Below are 21,442 nucleotides of genomic sequence, written 5' to 3'. Positions count from 1 at the left end.
AGCAACTGTTTGCCAAAAAAATGGACAACCTGGAAGAAATGGACAAATTCTTAGAAATGCACAACCTTTGGAGACTTAACCAGGAAGAAATAGAAGATTTGAACAGATCAATTACAAGCACTGAAATTGAAACTGTGATTAAAAATCTTCCAACAAACCAAAGACCAGGACCAGATGGTTTCACCGGGGAATTCTATCAAACATTTAGAGATGAGCTAACACCTACCTTTCTCAAACTGTTCCCAAATATAGCAGAGGGAGGAACACTCCGAAACTCATCCTACAAGGCCACCATCACTCTGATACCAAAACCAGACAAAGGTGTCAGAAAGAAAGAAAACTAGAGTCCAATATCACTGATGAACATAGATGGAAAAATCCTTAACAAAACACTATCAAACAGAATCCAACAGCACATTAAAAGGATCATACAGTATGATCAATTGGGGTTTATCCCAGGAATGCAAGGATACTTCAATATAGCCAAATCAAGCAACAGAATACACCATATTAACAAAGTGAAGGAGAAAAACCATATGATCATCTCAATAGATGCAGAGAAAGCTTTTGAGAAAATTCAACACCCATTTTTGATAAAAACCCTCCAGAAAGTAGGCATAGAGGGAACTTTCCTCAACATAATAAAGGCCATATATGACAAACCCACAGCCAACATCATCTACAATGGTGAAAAACTGAAACCATTTCAACTAAGACCAGAACAAGACAAGGTTGCCCACTCTAACCACTATTATTCAACATAGTTTTGGAAGTTTTACCCACAGCAATTAGAGAAGAAAAAGAAATAAAAGGAATCCATATTGGAAAAGAAGAAGTAAAGCTGTCACTGTTTGCAGATGACATGGTACTATACATAGGGACTCATAAAAGTGCTACCAGAAAACTACTAGAGCTAATCAATGAATTTGGTAGAGTAGCAGGACACAAAATTAGTGCACAGAAATCTCTTGCATTCCTATATATTAATGATGAAAAATCTGAAAGTGAATTTAAGAAAACACTCCCATTTAGCATTGCAAGAAAAAGAATAAAATATATAGGAATAAACCTACCTTAGGTGACAAAGGCCTGTATGCAGAAAATTATAAGACACCGATGAAAGAAAATAAGATGATACAAATAGATAGAGAGATATACCATGTTCTTGGATTGGAAGAATCAACATTGTGAAAATGACTGTACTACCCATAGCAATCTACAGATTCAATGCAATCCCTATGAAACTACCACTGGCATTTTTCACAGAACTAGAACAAAAAATTTCATAATTTTTATGGAAACACAAAAGACCCCAAACTGCCAAAGCAACCTTGAGAAAGAAAAACGGAGCTGGACGAATCAGGCTCCCTGACTTCAGAGACTATACTACAAAGCTACAGTAATCAAGACAGTATGGTACTGGCACAGAAATAGAAATATAGATCAATGGAACTGGATAGAAATACCAGAGATAAACCCACACACTTATGGTCAGCTTATCTTTGATAAAGGAGGCAAGAATATACAGTGAAGAAAAGACAACCTCTTCAATAAGTGGTGCTGGGAAAACTTGGACAGCTACATATAAAAGAATGAAATTAGAGCACTCTTTAACACCCTACACAAAAATAAACTCAAAGTAGATTAAAGACCTAAATTAAGGCCAGACCTCATCAAACTCTTAGAGGAAAACATAAGTAGAACACTCTATGACATAAATCACAGCAAGACCCTTTTTGACTCACCTCCTAGAGAAATGGAAAAAAAACTAAAAATAAACAAATGGGACCTAATGAAACCTAAAAGCTTTTGTCAGCAAAGGAAACCATAAACAAGACCAAAAGAAAACCTTCAGAATGGGAGAAAATATTTGCAAATGAAGCAACTGACAAAGGATTAATCTCCAAAATTTACAAGCTGATCAACATTAAAAAAGAAACAACTGAATCCAAAAATGGGCAGAAGACCTAAATAGACATTTCTCCAAAGAAGATATACAGATTGCCAACAGAGACATGAAAGAATGCTCATCATTAATCATTAGAGAAATGCAAATCAAAACTACAATGAGATATCATCTCACACTGCTCAGAATGGCCATCATGAAAAAATATAAAAACAATAACTGCTGGAGAGTGTGTGGAGAAAAAGGGACCCTCTTGCACTGTTGGTGTGAATGTACACTGATACAGACCTTATGGAGAACAGTATGGACGTTCCTTAAATAAGTAATAATAGAACTACCATACAACCCAGGAATCCCACTACTGGGCGTATACCCTGAGAAAACCATAATTCATAAAGAGTTATGTACCAAAATATTCTTTGCAAGTCTATATACAATAGGCAGGACAGGAAACAACCTAAGTGTCCATCAACAGATGAATGGGTAAAGAATATGTGGCACATATATACAATGGAATATTACTCAATCATAAAAAGGAACGTAACTGAGTTATTTGTAGTGAGGTGGATGGACATCTAGACTGTCATACAGAGTGAAGTTAAGTCAGAAAGAGAAAAACAAATACCGTATGCTAACACATATTTATGGAATTAAGAAAAAAATAAGAAATGGATGCAAAGAACCTAGAGACAGGACAGGAATAAAGATGGAGACTTAGAGAATGGACTGAGGACACAGGGATGGGGAAGCGTAAGCTGGGACAAAGTGAGAGTGTGGCATGGACATATATATACTTTCAAATGTAAAATAGATAGGTAGTGGGAAGCAGCTGCATAGCACAGGGAGATCAGCTTGGTGCTATGTGACCACCTAGAGGGTTGGGATATGGAGAGTTGGAGGGAGACGCAAGAGGGAGTAGATATGGGGATATATGTGTATGTATAAGTGATTCACTTTGTTATAAAGCAGAAACTAACACACCATTGTAAAGCAGTTATACTCCCATAAAGATGTTAAAAAAAAAGTATAGGCTGGTAGAAGAAGATACCAAATAATAGAATATACATTTAAAATTTCCACACCAGTAGAGGGAAAAAAATGAAATGTGGAAATCTAAACCATAATTCAATACATGAGATGGCAAAATATAGAAGAAAAGAAACCAAGTGGGACAAAGAGAATGCAAATAAGGAGCAACAATACATCAGTAACCATAATAGATGTAACTGCAATAAGCACTCTAGTTAAAGACAAAACTTACCATCATGGATTCATTAAAAAAATAAAACAAAACTGTTTTTTGTCTAAAAGTAACACACCTGAGACGTATATCTTGAATGCGTAAATGTGCAAAGTAAGATAAAGATATACCAGGCAGAAATATTAGTCAAAAGAAAGTGTAGATTTATTAATATCAGAAAAAAATAGAGTTTTAACTTAAACCATGACTAAACCATAACCATAAACCTAACTTAAACCATAAAGAGATTTCCTAAATAATGATAACAGTTTAATTTATCAGGAAGATGTAATATTCTAAACCTATATGTATACATTATATAATAATGTAGTGTAAAAATATTTTAAAACTGTAAAGATCATTTAATAAATCTACCAAATAGTGACAAATAATATTTTAATATTATTATATATAAACATACTTTTCTACTATTTGATAAATGAGCAAAAACAATAATATAGAGAATATATAAAAAGCACAATTAAGAAGATTAACATGAATATAGAAAACTTTGCAGCCAACTGTTGGACAAAACACATTTTCAAGCAAAGATTTTTTTTTAATGAATATTGGTCAATTCCAAGTTCATACCACCAGCCTCAAGCTATTTCAAAGTGTGATATCATACAGACTACAGTCTTTCTCCAAAAAGTGATTAAGGGAGAAATTAATAAGAAAAGAAAGATTGGAAAAACAACATATGTTTGCAAATAAAAAAATATGTTCCTGAAAAATACGTGGGCTTAGAAGAAATGATAAAAGATGAAGAAGATAATTAAAACTGAAAAATAGCAAAAATACTATGTGTCAAGCTGGGGAAATTCAGATAAAGTAGTTTTTAAAGGAATATTTATAGCTTTAAATGTTTGTATGATAAAAGAAAAGATGGTTGAAATTAGTGATATAAACTCGACAAAATAAGTAAAAAAGACCCATTAAATCTCTAGATTTAATGCAATCTCTATCAAATATCCATGGTATTTTTCAGAGAACTAGAACAAATAATCCTAAAATCATGTAGAACCACAAAAGACACCAAAGTGCCAAAGCAATCATGAGAAAAAACAACAAAACTGAATATATCACACTCTCAGACTTCAGGCTAGACACAAAACTACATTATGGTATTGGCACAACAACAGATATATAGAACAATGGAACAGAATGGATTGCTCGGAAATAAACCCACACACTTATAGTCAGTTAATCTGAGACAAAGGAAGCAAGAATATACAATGGAGAAAAGACAGCATTTTCAATAAATGTTGCTAAGAAAATGGGACAGCTACATTTACAAGAATGAAATTAGAACATTTCCTCATACCTTATACAAAAATAAACTCAAAATGTATTAAAGACCTAAATGAAGGACCTGAAACCATAAAAATGCTAGAAGAGAACATAGGCAGAGCACTCTTTGACATAAATAGTAGCAATATTTTTTTGATCTGTCTCCTAAGGCAAAAGAAATAAGAGCAAAAGTAAACAAATGGGACCTAATTAAACTTAAAAGCTTTTGCACAGGAAAGGAAACCATCAACAAAACAAAAAGACAACTTACTGAATGAGAGAAAATGTTTGTAAATGATATGATCGACAAGGGGTTAATATCCAAAATACATAAACAGCTCATACAACTCAATATTAAAAAAAAGGCAATCCAATCAAAAACTGGAAAGAAGCTTCTGACAGACATTTTTCTTAAAAAAGACATACAGATGGGCAACAGGCACATGAAGAGATGCTCAATATGGCTAATTATTAGAGAAATGAAAATCAAACCCACAGGGGGATATCACCTCACACCTGTCAGAATGGCTATAATCAAAAAATCTACAAATAGCAAATGTTGGAGAGGATGTAGAGAAAAGAGAACCCTCCTACACTATTGGTGGGAAAGTAAATTGGTGCAGCCGCTCTGGAAAACAGTATGGAGGTTCCTCAAAAAACTAAAAATTGAACTATCATACGATCCAGCAATTTGATCTGTGGGTATATGTCTGGAAAAAATGAAAACACTAATTCAAAAGGATACACACACCCCAACGTTCACAGCAGCTCTACTTACAATAGCCAAGATATGGAAGCACCCAAGTGTCAATCTACAGATGAATGGATATAGAAGATGTGCCATATATATATATATATATATATATATATATATATATATATATATATATATATTCCTATATACATAGCAGTATTAGTCATATAAAGAATGAAATTCTGCCATTTGCAGCAACATAGATGGATCCAGAGAATATTATGCTTAGTGAGACAAAGTCAGATGGAGAAAGACAGATACTGTATGAAATCTCTTATACGTGGATTCTAAACTATAATACAAATGAATGTATATACAAAACAGAAACAGACTCACAGATATAGAAAACAAACTTGTAGTTACCAGAAGAGAGAGGGAAAGGAGGAGGGACAAATCATGGCATAGGAATAAAAGATAAAAACTACTATGTATAAAATAAGTAAGCAAAACATATATTGTACAGCACAGATAACTATAGCCATTATCTTGTAATTATTTTAATGGAGTATAATCTGTAAAAATACTGAATCACTATGCTGTACACCTGAAACTAATATAAAACTGTAGATCAACAATACTTCAATAAAATAAAAAAGAAGAGCAGAATGAACTTAAATGTTGAAAGAAAATAATAAAAATATAAGAATAAAAAAAGTTAATATTGTTCATTGGCCACTTATAACAATAAATTTATTTGCTCATCATTGCACTCAATATTAAAAAATAGGAGAAAAAATGATAGATCTGTTTATTTCTTCCTATTTGCAACATTTTGGAAAATACCATTTAATTAGTAATCTTACATACAAGAAAACTGAGTAAACTTTGAATGCTGATGGTATGGGTGCTGCAATTAGATAGGAGAAACTTTTTTTCCAGGTATTATCTTGCTCTTACAAACTGATTTAATTTGATTAATATTATGCCAAAACTTTCCATATTCTACAATGCTTTATTTTAAAAATTCATGTATATCGCAGCAACATGGATGGATCTAGAGATTGTCATATTGAGTAAAGTAAGTCAGACAGAGAAAGACAAATGTCATATGATATAACTTATATGTAGAATCTTAAAAAATGGTACAAATGAACTTATCTACAAAACATAGAGTTATCTACAAAAAATAGAGTTACAGATGTAGAAAACAAACTTATGGTTACCAGGGGGTAAGGGAGGGGAAGGGATAAAGTGGGAGATTGGGATTGACATACACACATTACTATATATAAAATAAATAACTAACAAGGGCCTGCTCTATAGCACAGGGAACTCTACTCAATACTCTGTAATGGCCTATATGGGAAAAGAATCTAAAAAAGAGTGGATATATGTATATGTAAAACTGATTCACTTTGCTATACACCTGAAACTAACACAACATTGTAAACCAACTAGACTCCAATAAAAAATGTTTAAAAAAACTAAGAAAAACTGAAAAAAATATATCATGTATAGTTTTAAACTTTCTCTGAAGCTTTATCATCTTTTATATCTTGCTCTTCAGTACCTTTTTAATGATTTTCATAATATGTTTTCAGGGGCTTGTTCAAAGGATCTAAACAGAAATTGATCAACACCTATAACTATAGTACAACATAGACTCATAATGCTTAAAAATAACTATATAAAGAATTATGTATACATTCATGTATTACAAATCAGTTGTAACTTTTTATGTATAAAATCTGTTTATGCTACACAAGAGTTTCATTTAGTTTTCATTGTGAGTATTGCAACATCCTGGACAACTCCATACCCATGATACTCGTAACAACACTCAACTATCAGGGAGTTGAAACTTTCTTTTTTTTTTTTTTCCAACATCTTTATTGGAGTATAATTGCTTTACAATGTTGCGTTAGTTTCTGCTGTATAACACAGTGAATCAGCTATATGTATACATATATCCCCATAGCCCCTCCCTCTTGCATCTCCCGCCCACACTCCCTATCCCACCCCTCTAGGTGGACATAAAGCACCGAGCTCATCTCCCTGTGTTATGTGGCTGCTTCCTACTAGCTATTTTACATTTGATAGTGTATATATCTCCATATCACTCTCTCACTTCATCCCAGCTTACCCTTCCCCTCCTCGTGTCCTCAAGTCCATTCTCTACATCTGCATTTTTATTCCATTTTTTTTACATTCCATATATATGTGTTACCATATGGTATTTGTTGTTCTCTTTCTGAACTTTCTTAACTGCATTTGCTTTTCCACCAAAACTCAAAGTGTGTATGAGTCATTCCATATGAATTAGTCAAAGGTGAAGGACAAAAATCATATAATAACTAGTAAAAGACAAAAATTGATATAATTACAATCTTGGTCTGGGAAGACTTTTAAGGTTAGCATTCCAGACATAATCCAGAAATTAATAGATTTATTCATTTCACTTCTTAATAATTTTAAATTCTATAACCAAACAATATGATAAAAGGAATTTTATGTCTTCCTTTTAAATCCTTACATGTGTAATTTCATTTTCTTTCCTTAACATGTTACTATTTCCACCAAAATGTTAAAAAAAGAAGAGGACTGGTGGACATACTTGGTTTTTTACCAATCTCAAAGGAAATACTTTCAGAATTACCCTAATGATAATGGTATTTGCACGAATATTTGTTGCTTCTCTTTATAAGATTAATACTCTTCTATCCCTAGTTTGCCCAGGCTTTGTTGTTGTTGTTAAATCATTAACAGATTTTTTTGTTGATTTAATTGAGATACTCATCTAATGGTGCTTGTATATATGTACACATACATATACACACAAACATATATACATAATATATCATACATATATACACATATCCATGCATATATCTGCCCTTGAAATATATATATATATATATATATATAATTTATATATTTACAGATTGATAGATAGATACATATATACATACACAGGCACATATATTTGCATTTGGTTTGGTAATGTTGGGAGGATTTTACATACATATTCAAGTGTGAGTCTGGGTTAAAATTTTCCTTTCTTACACTGTTCTTGTCATCAGGATGGCTATTAAGGTTTTGCTAGCCATATAAATAGGAAAGTGTATCTTTTATTTTATCCTCTGGAAGACTTTATATTAGATTACACTTAGTTCTTATTTGATTGTTGGGTAGAACTCACTGATGAAGCCATCTGAGCCTGGATTTCATTGTTGAAAAAAGTTTGACTAATAATTCAATTAAATAGTAATTTGATTTCTTTAGTGGTTATAGGAGCATTCAAGCTTTTTATTTCTTCTCAAATAAGAACTTAGTAATATTTTGTAGTAATTTGCCCATTTCTCTTACATTTTTAAAGTTATTGGCATAATGTTCAAAATGTTCTTTTGGTTCCTAAAATATCTATGGTTATAATAATCTTTTTATTCTAAATATTAGCTAATTGTGCTTTCTCTGTTATTCTTTTTTCTCTTGATTTCTTTTCACCCATTTCTCTATTTTTCTAAATTGTTTCAAGTACCAACTTTGTCCATACTTTGTACAATACCATGATATTTTCTTTATCTTTTATTTATTACTTCCTCCTTTATGTACTTTTTCATTTATTTTATTGCTCTTTTTCTAGTCTCTTTATGTGGATGTCCATCTCATTAGTTTTGGATATTTCTTATTTCCTAATATGAGCATTTAAGTCTGTGAATTTCCTTCTAAGTACTGTTTTAGGTGCATCTTACAGGTTTAGTATTCTCAGTATTTTTGTTATAATTGAAAATAATTTCTAATTTTCATCACAGTATCTTCTTGAATGAATTGGATATTTGATGTATATTTCTCAATTTTAAAATGTGTGGGATTTTTCTAGTTATCCATCTGATACTGACTTTTAACTTAGTTTCAGTGTGTCTGAGTACGTAATTTGTATTATGTCAACCCTTTTAGACCATTTACCATTTCTTTTAAAATTACATCTTTCAAAAAATTCCTGGAGTTTGAGTAGTTTCCATTATAAAATTTCTGAGTTATTTTTTTAATCAAACAAGAATAAAAAACAAAGTGAATTATATTTGAAAGAAAATGAACCTTTGCATCTGAGATTAAAGGAGAACTCTTGATGGGATGAACTACCTTCTCTCCTGGGGTCACAGAAACTCTCCAGATGCAGTGTGTATAAGATGGGTAGCCATTTGGAAATCCTGGGGAGGAAAGGTTGCCATTGGATTCTTGTAGGGTTTCTCCACATGCTGAAAGAAAAAAAAAGTTTGATTTTTTTAAAAGATGAAAAAGATAAGATTTTTCTCTAATTTTTATGAAAGACATTGGCCTCTTAAATAAAATCTCCAGTCTTTTGGTGTTAGACAAGAATATATATTTGTATTTTATAAAGCACTTTTCCTTTCTCAGTAATTTCTCTTTATGTCTTTCTTACTAGAATTTCAGTATACTTAATCAGATTACTATAGCTAACTATATAACAAGATTATGAGATAAATAACCTGAAGAACCACACAGCTTTTCCTCATGGAAACCCTTTCTCATTCATTCTCAAGGAGCCAGTAGCCAACTTATACGTCACCCATATTCAGCTTCAGGCCAGTGGATACCTAGTTGATGTGGCTCTGGGACCACACGAAACATTCCATTAGTATATTTGGTGTAGAGTGAGGTTAATTTTAATAATGAATACCATATCAAGGTTGAAAAAAGAAATCTTATATAATAATGAATAAATAATCAATAAGAGGTGCCAAAATGTCACCCGCAACAAAAATTTTTTTTCAAAATAAACTGGAAAAAAATTGAAAGATAAAAACATCACAGAAGACTCAAATTTTCAAATAAGACGTAGACATTTATTTATTCTCTGTCTTCTGTCAATCATAAGTAGAAATTACTGGAAAAGCAATTATATTTTCCTCTTACTAAGCCTTTCTAATTTCTTGGAAGTGATTACCAGTCATTGAAATAGCAAATAATAATCAGCTACACAGCCTCAAGATCTGTGTGATTGATATCTATAGGCCATTTCAACAAAGGCAAGAAGACAGCATAATTAACTCTGTTTCAGCCAAGGTTTGTAGTTAGAAGCATTCTATAATGGATTTTCTTGTTGTTTTTGCAAGACATGGTATGAGCCACATGAACCTAGGCTGCTTTAAGTATCCTTAATTCAAGAATAATTCCTATACTGCAGCCAGTTTATATAAAGATTTATATAAACATGTTTATAACCTTCACTCAACAATTTGAAAGAATAGCTCCTTCCCTCTGAAGGAGACTGAAATAAAAACTGATATACTACCATGTTATAGAACCATAGCCCCCAGCAAGTGAACTCATGTCTCATCAAATCAATAAATTATAAATGGTTCTGCATATCTTGATTTAAATGAAGAAACAAAGATGATGGCTTTGAAAACATAAAATAGAGCTGTAAAAACAGTCTGATAAGATATAAATATTTATTTAGAAACACAGATATTATGTTTGCACAACAAAATAAATTTAAAATAAGAGCAAGCAGTGTTTATTCTGATGAATAGGCAGATAAAAGCAACTTCAGAATTAAACAAAAATGCTCAAGGTAAAAATATATATAATCAGCCCTTTCCAAGAATCATCTAAGGATACTGGTAAATGTGACATTACAAGAACCCTTAGAAAAAGGAAAATTTGTTAAGATTTATTAGTGCAAACAATGTGCTTCTAACTAGGATCAGTTTAGATGCTAAATAGTCATTTAGGGAATTGAATCGTTCCAATGAAAAAAAGCTGCAATTTACAGTAGTTTAGAAATAAATTCTGAAATAATTGAAAACTCCACTAAGCCACATAGAATGCTGGTACTGGATTTCCTAAAGTAGAATTTTAAAAATTAAATATATTTGACTCACTAATGTAAACAAACACTATGGTTCTGATAAAAAAAGATTAAAAAACTCTCTAAAATGTAAAAAAAGAACATAATTCAAAAATTAAATAAATCTATTATATAGCACCTGCTTATAATTCAAGAAGTACAAACACATATTGTCAAGTTGTGATAATCATTTGTGCATTTTCCTCAATAAATGTGGCTGTCCCAGGCTACATGATCACTATTTCAGAAAATTTCGTCAATTTTCCTGGCCATTTGTTGATTCATGTGACGATATATTAAAAAAAACTTTAATATTAAAAGAACTAAAGGAAAATTAGCAAGGGAAAGATGGTACTACTAAGTTAAATACATAGTCTGTCCGTTTACTCAGAAAGCTATGTGGATGAGAAAAGAGAAGTTGAGTCATGGCATTACCCCTTGTTAATTATGTCATACAAGCAAGGCTCAAAAGCTTCAACTTCAGTTTTCTCTTGTATAAAGTGGCTATCTTATTAATATGTACTTCATAAAGTTGTTTTGTAGAGGTCAAGTATTGTAATGCCCAAAGTTCTCTTTTTAACCCTTAGATACCTCTGACACAGGTAGGAAGACTGTGCACTTAATTGTTAGAATGTATCTTTGAGCTACAAAATGCAGTCTTATTTAAGAGAAAAAAGGCATAAAGAAATATACACAGGCAAATTATTATCACTCTCCTAATCAAAATTACTCTAAAATGAAACATAATTCAGAAGTTAAACTTCTATCTCTCTAGGCAGATGTCATTATCTTATATGTACAAAATTATAAAGATTCCACAGACAAAAAAATACGGTTAGAGGTAATACTCAGCAAAATTACAGAACACAAAATCAACATACAAAATCAGTTGCATTAACTAACAACAAACAATATGAAAAGGAAATTAAGAAAACAACCCCATTTATAAGAACACCAAAAAGAATAAAATATTTAGGAATAAACTTAACCAATAAGGCAAAAGATATGTAAGGTGAAAACTACAAAACATTGCTGAAAGAAATTTAAGGAGACAAAGAAATGTGTTCATGGATTGGAAGACTTAATATCGTTAAAATGTTATCCTTACTACCCAAAGCAATCTACAGATTCAGTGCAATCCCTATCAAATTCCCAGTGGTGTTTTTTGCAGAAATGGGGAAAAGTGTCTTAAAATTCATATAAAACCACAAACCCTAAATAGCCATAACAACATTGAGAAAAAAGAACAAAGCTGGAAGCCTCACACTTCTTGACTTCAAAATATATTACAAATCTACAGTAATTAAGAGTATGGTACTGGCATAAGAGAGACTTATAGACCAATGGGACAGAATAAAGAGCCAAAAATAAACCCACACCCAAACAGTAAATGGGATCTTCAACAAGGGTGCTAAGACTATACAACATGGAAAGGATAGTCTCTTCCATCAGTGGTGTTGGGGAAATTAGATATACACATACAAAAGAATGAAATTGGACCCTTTTCTTTCGTTATATACAAAAATCAACTCAAAGTGGATTAAAGAGTTAAAAGGAAGACCCAAAATTGTAAAATTCCTAGAAGAAAAGACATATGTGAAAAGTTCCATAACTGTGATCTTGGCAATGATTCCTCAGATATTGGCACTAAAAGTACAGGCTTTTAAAGCAAAAATAGACAAGGGGGACTACATCAAACTAAAAAGCTTCTGTGCAGTGAAGGAAAGAATCAATAGAGTGAAAAGCAGTCTTCAGAATGGAAGAAAACATATGCAAATCATGCATCTCATAAGGGGTTACTATCCAAAATATATAAGGAACTCTTACAACTCAATAGCAAAAAAAAACAAAGAACAACAAACCCCAAATAACCAAATTTAAAATGGACAAAGGACTTGAATAGACAGTTCAAAGAAGACATACAAATGGCCAATAGATACATGAAAAAAATGCTCAACATCACTAATCATCAGGGGAATGCAAATCAAAACCACAATGAGATATCACCTCACATCTGTTAAGATGGCCATTATCAAAAAACAGGAAATAACAAGTGTTGGTGAGGATGTGGAGAAATTGGAACCACTTTAACTGTTGGTAGGAAATTAAAATGGTGCAGTCACTGTGGAAAACAGTATGAGTTTCCTCAGCTATTATAAATAGAACTACCAAATTATCCAGCAATTCTACTTCTGGATATTGAAGCAAAAGAACTGAAAACAGAATCTTGAAGAAATACACACACTCACATATTCATTGAAGCATTATTCAGAGTAGCCAAGAGATAGAAACAAACTAAATGTCCATCACTGGATGAATGAATAAAGAAAATGTGTTATATACATACAATGGAATATTATTCAGCCTTAAAACAGAAAGAAATCTGTCATGTGCTAACAACATGGATGAACCCTGAGGACACTATTATAAGTGCAATAAGCCAGTCACACACAGAAGGACAAATGCTGCGGGAGGTTTCTAAAGTAGTCAGACTCAAAGAGGTGGAAAGTAAAATGGTGGTTGCCAGAGTTTGGGAGGACAGGAACAGGGAGCTGCTGTTCAATAGGTATAGAGTTTCAGTTTCAGTCATGCAAGCTGGAAAGGTTCTAGAGATCTGCTGTAAAGCAATGTGTATATAGTTAACAGTACTGTATTGTACAATTAGAAATTTGTTAATAAGACAAGTCTAATGTTATGTGTGTTTAACCAAAGTTAAAAAATAGTTAATAATAAAAAGTTCTTTATTCTATGATCCATCTCACTTTTGCATCACATGATTCTAGTGTAACTTACCTCTTCCAAGATAGAAAATTGTGTTTGAATTGTATAAATGCTACTTGGATTGTGTGTGTCTGAGAAATTATTACAAATTCTTGTGTTATTAACAATATGGTTAAATTTACTGATTATATTTACATCTACAGATATTTTCCCAAGCAAATATCTGCAACATCCACCAAATATCAAAGGTTGAGAATCCTTTTTCCATTTTTTATAAGAACACATTTATAATTTTACTAACTCTAAATAAAACAGACAATAATGTATTATATAAATCTCTTCCCCCCAAATCTTGATAAACTCTAGAGTAGGGGAAGAAATAAAACTATATCTAATCAACTTAGCACTACCTAATTAACTTTTTCATACATCCATGGCTTCCTTAAACTTTTATATGTAATAAATAAAATTTAGATTTAAAATTTTAAGATAAGGAATGTTAAAAGAAATCCCAAGTCATCTGAGCCATAATGGTGAGATTAATTACTGAAATATTTTAAAATCTATTTCAATAGTAACTCCCTGTCCAAGTTTGAATCATCTTTGAAGATGAAGCACAAATACCAACTCCAAGAAGCCTTCCTCATTCCAGGGTGCAGCTCAGTTTAGGCACCCCTCTCAGAACTGCTTTGGCATCCTTTACTGATGAGATTTACTTCCTCAACAAGTAATAATGTCTGTATAATACCACAGATGATTGGTTATTTGTGTGTATAACTTGTGCTTCCTTCTCTGTGGCCATAATATCTGGTGCAGTACTTTTCCCATATTAAAGCAACTATTTCATTCATACAACAACTAATTATTGAGCACCTAACTTATATCTGATTCAGAATACCCTGAGGAAAAAGCCTAACTCCAATCCTAAAGATTATACTCTAATTATACTCTAATGTGGGAAATGACAAGTGAATTGATGATTATAGGAGTAAGACATAAGGCCAGAATCAAATAAAGCATTTATCAACATGGGAATCCTGGGAGACCAGCGAGTTTTTAAGTAGGAGGTTACATAGGAGCCAAATTCTGAATATGAGTTAGGATTTAGCCAGGAGGCAGTTAAGAATTTTCTGGCTGGAGGAAGAAGTGAGAGGCAAGCATATTGTAGTGTCAGGGACTGAATGAAGTAAAGGTGAGAAACTAGGCTGTAAGGGAAATAACTAGAGAAGAGGCTGGGGGAAGAGACAAGGGAAAATCTTGAAGGAGACATTGAGAAGGAAATCAGCCTTTATTCTAAAATAAGCAGAGTAAGATTTGCATATGGAAAAGTCACTTGAACAGCAGTGTGGCCACCGAACTAAAGAGATGTAAGGATGGAGGGAAGAGCTTACTTAGGAAGCATTGTAGCAATCCAGACAAAAGATGATGATCCCTAGGATAGGGGATTCACTTCAAGAATGTGAGATAGATACCAAGAAGGCAGCAGGACTGACTAGTTGTGGAAAGTGAGGCGAAAGGAGGAAGTAAGTAAGAATGCCCTCCAGGTTCTGGCTTGGAAAGATCTATGTGTGGTACCATCAACTGAACTAAGGAATGTTTTATGGGGGAAAAATAATGGGTCCATGAATAAATGGGAAAATAACTAAATTCTTTCTGCATGTTGGCAATATATTTTAACCAAGAATTGTACATAAGCACATATATCAAGTGTATTCTGGCTGGAATCTCAGAGCATTATATAAGGAATTAAAGAGATTAATATTTTAGGTAACTAAAAAGAACCTCATATTAATTAAAAAATAATTTTAATGTATGAGTGTTTAAAAAGTTTCTAGTATTCGAATTCCATGAACACTGAAACTAGTCTTCCACCCCTGCAACCACACAGATGTGCATCCATAGACGTGGATATCCTGTACATATACTGTATGTTTAACAACAATTTTAAATTTGTAAACATAGATTTGTATGTGGGTTCATGTGTGAATACACATACACTTTTATATAATAATGAACATTCTAATCCTCAGAAGCTCCTTTATTTTTAGATATTAATGTACTTTATTTTCTCCTAGTTTTATTATGTTACTTGACATTTAATTAAAGAAGATTTACTGAGAGAATATTATGTTTGACAGTTGGCATAAGTATGAAGTAGTTATAAGACAAAAGTTCATGGGACTACAGAAAAACTATATTAAGAGAAAATACAAAAAAAGACAAGAGACTGTATTAGAAGAAGAGTTCAGCTTCAGGAGTTTAGAAATTAAAAAGGAAAGTAAGCCTAAAATTAGATCCAAGTAGAGAAGAATACATTTAGAAAATGCGAGTCACAAGAAAAAGAAGGCCCCCAAAAAGAGAGAGAACAAGAGAACAAGTGAATCATTTATGAAGAGAAGAAGATGCACCACCACTCACACACACACCAGAGGGGATCTCTTTCACAAGCAGACTGCTGATTACCGGGATAAAGGGAAGATGAAGACCATTCTCTGCCCCATGTAGATGTTTCTATATGTTAATGAGCAAATATTACATTTGTTAATGAATCAGCTAGCCCTCTCTTGTACTCTACAAAGATAGTTTCCTGGACTGGTACCAATAATCACAGTAAACTTAGTTAATATAACTTCCCAATCATTAAATATATATATAAATAAAATTTAAGCAAAGCCTATGTAAAACTTCAGTGATTAATATACCCATCTTATCTCTGAATATCAGCACAAATTATTAGAATAGCAGCCAGTTAAAACGTTTATAGTTATTTTACCACTTGTGATCTTAGTATCTGGAACAAAAAGTGAATTCCATAGGTATTAGTTTCCATAAACAAAAAAATTTGGGAAAAGCTGTGTTAAGCAAAGTTAAGCATGTTTTTTTGTTTTTTGTTTTTTGTTTTTTGTTTTGTGGTACGCGGGCCTCTCACTGGTGTGGCCTCTCCCGTTGTGGAGCACAGGCTCCAGATGTGCAGACCCAGTGGCCATGGCTCACAGGCCCAGCCGCTCCATGGCATGTGGGATCCTCCCAGACCGGGGCACGAACCCGTGTCTCCTGCATCGGCAGGTGGACTCTCAATCACTGCGCCACCAGGGAAGACCAAGCCTGTATCTTTGATATAAGCTATTTCAAGCATTTTGAGTATATAGGAGGTGCATAGAGTAATAAGTATTTCCAGTTTGGAAGCAGAATCTTTTCTTTCTTGGACCAGTAATGCATTAGTGTTCCCTTGGAACATTGTTATTAAGACCCTCCTTTAATCTTTTTTCACAAGTTTATCTAATAGCAAATATTTAGTAGTTCACTAGAAACATGGTTAGAACTTATTTTTTTGCAACAAAGTTATAAATTCCACTTAATTAAATTTAAATTTATATACTGTTAATGATGCTGTTTGGAAGAAAAGATCAATCAGGACTCAACTCTGAAGTTGAAATAAAGGATATTCTTTTTATGTTGGCAAGGAAGCTCTTAATTTGACTATGAAATCATGCAACAATTTAATAACAACTATAAAACAATGTTTTTTTCTCTTTTACTAATTAAATTAAAAGAAATAAAGCTTACTATCCCTGTTCTTTAAATTTGATCTCTAGCAATTTGTTTTTAATTATACCAATGTGTGTTCCAGAGTTCTCTCCTATTTCATTTTATTATTGGCAACTTTAAACTGAATATGTCAGTCACATGCCAGCATGAAAAGAGACGAGTAAACAGTTGAGTAAATTGTGGCTCGGGCTTCCCTGGTGGCGCAGTGGTTGAGAGTCCGCCTGCTGATGCAGGGGACACGGGTTCGTGCCCCAGTCCGGGAAGATCCCACATGCCGTGGAGCAGCTAGGCCCGTGAGCCATGGCCACTGAGCCTGCGCGTCTGGAGCCTGTGCTCCACAACGGGAGAGGCCACAACAGTGAGAGGCCCGCGTACCACAAAAAAAAAAAAAAAAATGTGGCTTATTCATCTGTAAGAGCACTATCAGGCACAATTATGCTTCTGAGTTTGGGTGGTGCAATACCTGGACATCTGTACAGCTTTCTCGCCTGTGCAATATCCCCTTTGCTTAAACGGGTTCGCTGACCAATTGCTGGACGTATGCCATTATCATCACGTGAGGGGAGAATGGTATCCAGAAACATCCCCCTGAAAAAAATCAGAAGCAAGTCACACATAAGTCACCAAATTAAGACACATATATTCCTTACAAATATGTTTCTTTTTCAAACTCAAACCAATCAAAGGAGAAATATATCAGTGTTAAGACTTAAAGAGTGTGTCAGACTTTCAAAATACTTTCATCAAAGTAGAAAATTGTGTGCTAAATGTGTATGGTTAATATAAAGTCAGTGATGGCATTCACTTTTTCCTTAAAAATGTATATTATTTGTTTTTTAAAATCTAAAATTCTATATAGTCCCTATCAAGTACACTATGGTTCTTGTTTTGGTGACTCAAGATCTAAAAATACTTAAATTACCAAGTTGTCCAACAATTCTTCCTCATAGAGATCTATTTTCTTAAGAACAGCTTATAATAAATATTTTTTAGATTACTAAACTTGTAAAAGTCAAACAAAACAAGTATGTTAATATTTTTAAATTAAACTACTAATTTAACCGAAGTATTTTTTGAAGTCAAATTATTACAGTATATGTTACAAGAACAAGGAAAAACAAAGAGTGTCAAATTTTAGGAAGTTTAAAGCAAAATAATTTTGTCACACACACATATACATATAGTGTAAAAACTTCATGGTAAAATTTATAAGCAAAAAAAACCTAACTAAGCAGTGCACTAATAATGCTAAGCTACAGATACTGAGCTTTTTCACACCCAAGGTTGTGATACAAACTTGCTGTGCATGACTAAAAATTGTGAATATAGTAAACTAAAGATACAGTCTAATTTTGCAATGAATATTAACATTTGTAGCTCTAAAGAAAGTAACTGAGCTTAAAATTTAAATGGATTGGGAGACTATTCCAAATGGTGAGGAAGTATTGTATAAAAAGAGACATTTTTTATAAAAGTGTTTTAAATTAAATACAATTATTAAAAAAACAAACTTTGAAAATAGGATGAATGATGGGACAGCTTCTTTCCAAAATTTTTAAACGAAAAATTGTATTTAAACTGCAGGTTAAAAGAACATTTTAGGGCTGCCCTGGTGGTGCAGTGGTTGAGAGTCCGCCTGCAGATGCAGGGGATGCGGGTTCATGCCCCAGTCCGGGAGGATCCCACATGCCATGGAGCAGCTAGGCCCGTGAGCCATGGTCGCTGAGCCTGCACATCCGGAGCCTGTGCTCCGTAATGGGACAGGCCACAACAGTGAGAGACCCGTGTACCGCAAAACAAACAAACAAACAAACAACATTTTAGCTCTACTTTTTCTTCCTTTAAGAAATATTTACTGGGAATTCCCTGGTGGTCCAGTGGTTAGGACTTCACGCTTCCACTGCAGGGGGTATGGGTTTGATCCCTGGTCAGGGAACTAATATCCTGTATGCTGTGTGGCGTGGCCAAAAATAAATAAATAAATAAAATTTACTGAGCATTGTAATAGACCGATAGACCTGAATTTATAGCAGTAAATAAAAGAAACAAAAATTCCTCCCCTTAAGATTCTCACATTCTAATGGAGGGAGAAAGTCTTTAACAAAGATTAATAACTGAGGTAGTGACAGATACTTTGGAGGAAAATAAGGAAGAGAAGATGGATATTGATTATCCACTGATGGGATAGCTTTTAAAAAGAGTGATCAAAGAAAAGCTCACTTGGAAGTTAACATTTTAGCCAAACATCAAGGAAGTGAAGGTGAGGTAAATATGGGTAACTGGGAGTAGAGAGTCACAGAGAGAAAGAACTTTAAGAAATACAGAAACCCTGAGATTGGAGGATGCTTTGTTTGAGTGTCAAAGTTTAACTTTTAACCTGAGGAAATCTCTTAATATGTGGATGATGGTAAACAGAGGTGTGACATGATCTATAAGTAATTTATGACTAACCTCCCTAGCTTCTAGGTAGGAGTGGTGATCTTTAGGTAAAACCCAGATAACTCAAATAGATACTGGAACTCTTTTAAAACTAAATCTAAGTCTCTACAAAACTCCATATGTATACTACCTGAGATGAAGGTAGGGAGGGGGAACTAATGATCATCAAAAGTGAGAGCTTGCACACACTTAATAAAATACAACTCCAGCTAGGCCAGTGCAACTGAAGGGGAAGTTGAGCTACAGGGTAGCACTGAGAAAAGTTATTATTCAACTTTGATGCACAAATCAACAGATACATTAAGTAGGTAAGTCCAAATTAGTGAAGTGTTACAACTTCTGCAGTACTTCAGTACTAATGGAGTATTCACTATTTTCTATTCCTATTTCGAAAAAAAAAACCCATAGTTTTTGAAAAAACTTGTTTTTTCCAGTTTTCAAAAAAAAGATTCAATTTTAAAAGGTCAAGGACATCTTGGAGAAGATATATTCAAACAAAGGTGATAGAATGATGAATTTTGGCTCATTTAATCTATGGAGGTAATCTGACTTTCATTTGTATGGGTGTCAGTCACCCATTCTTTTGATCTTTCTTTGTGGTCAGAAAGTTAACAATTCTCTCCTTCCACAACCAGGACATTAAGCAATGTAGGCTCTTCCTGAACATTCTTTCAGACAGACCATAGATGGGGTCACTTACTAATCTTCATTTGTTTTACCTACATTAGAAGTGTGAATTAACTGTGCTTTTCATAAAACTTCATAAAATTTTACAATTCTCTTATTAGAAATGGGCAGTTCCAGTATGCAATCATGTACATTACAAATTATCTATGCATATAAAGCCCCTTATATGCAACCCTGTTCTTCCCACAATAAGTACCTAAATCTGCTCATGGGAAATATTGATGAAAACAACTAAAACTTTTATAGACTATCTGGGTTCAGAATAGAAGAAACTATAAAACTTCAAATACTTACATTAACAGAATGAAGGGCAAAAGCCACATGTTCATCTAATTGATGCAGAAAAAGCATTTGACAAAATTCAACACACTTTCATGATAAAAGCACTCAGCAAACTAGTAATAGAAGGGAACTATCTCAACATAAAAGGTCATATATGAAAAGCCTACAGATAACATCACGCTCAATGAAAAACTGAAAACTTTTCATCTAAGATCGGGAAGATGGCAAGGATATTTGCTCTCACCATTTTTATTCAATATAGTATTGAAAGTCCTAGTCAGAGAAATTAGGCAAGAAAAAGAGTCAAAATGTATACATGTTGAGAAGAAAGAAGTAAAGTGATCTCCGTTTGCAGATAACACGATCTTATATGTATAAAATCCTAGTGAGTCCAACCAAAAACTATCAGAACTGATAAATTAATTCAGCAAAGTTGCAGGATACAAAATCAACACTCAAAAATCGTTGCATTTCTATGCAATAACAGTGAACAATCTGAAAAGGAAATTAGGAAAACAATTCCATTTAAAATAACATCAAAAAGAATAAAACACTTGGGAATGAACTTAACCAAGGAAGCATAAGACTTACACACTGAAAATTACAAAACATCGCTGAAAGAAATTAAAGAAGACACAAACAAATGGAAAAACATTCTATATTTATGGATTGGATGACTTTATTTGTTAAGATGTTCACATTACTCAAAACAATCAACATAATCTCTATCAAAACCAAAATGGCATTTATTGTGGAAAT

At 33.0% G+C, this 21,442-nt stretch overlaps 1 protein-coding gene across 1 annotated transcript in view; it reads right to left on the bottom strand.

Annotated features, from left to right (window-relative positions):
- TLL1 (tolloid like 1) overlaps positions 1–21,442 on the bottom strand; it is a 276,217-nt gene that overhangs the window by 114,166 nt on the left and 140,609 nt on the right. The window contains exons 8-9 of the mRNA XM_060093650.1: positions 17,739–17,863; positions 9,274–9,389 (exon numbers count right to left, since the gene is read on the bottom strand). Of these exons, the coding sequence (XP_059949633.1) occupies positions 9,274–9,389; positions 17,739–17,863 (241 nt within the window). The remainder of the gene's footprint in view (positions 1–9,273; positions 9,390–17,738; positions 17,864–21,442) is intronic.

The sequence above is a fragment of the Mesoplodon densirostris genome, chromosome 1 (genome assembly GCF_025265405.1).
Source record: "Mesoplodon densirostris isolate mMesDen1 chromosome 1, mMesDen1 primary haplotype, whole genome shotgun sequence".
Classification (NCBI taxonomy): Eukaryota; Metazoa; Chordata; class Mammalia; order Artiodactyla; family Ziphiidae; genus Mesoplodon; species Mesoplodon densirostris.
The sequence above is the reverse complement of the archived record's forward strand: the minus strand, read 5'-3'. Positions and strand labels throughout refer to the sequence as shown.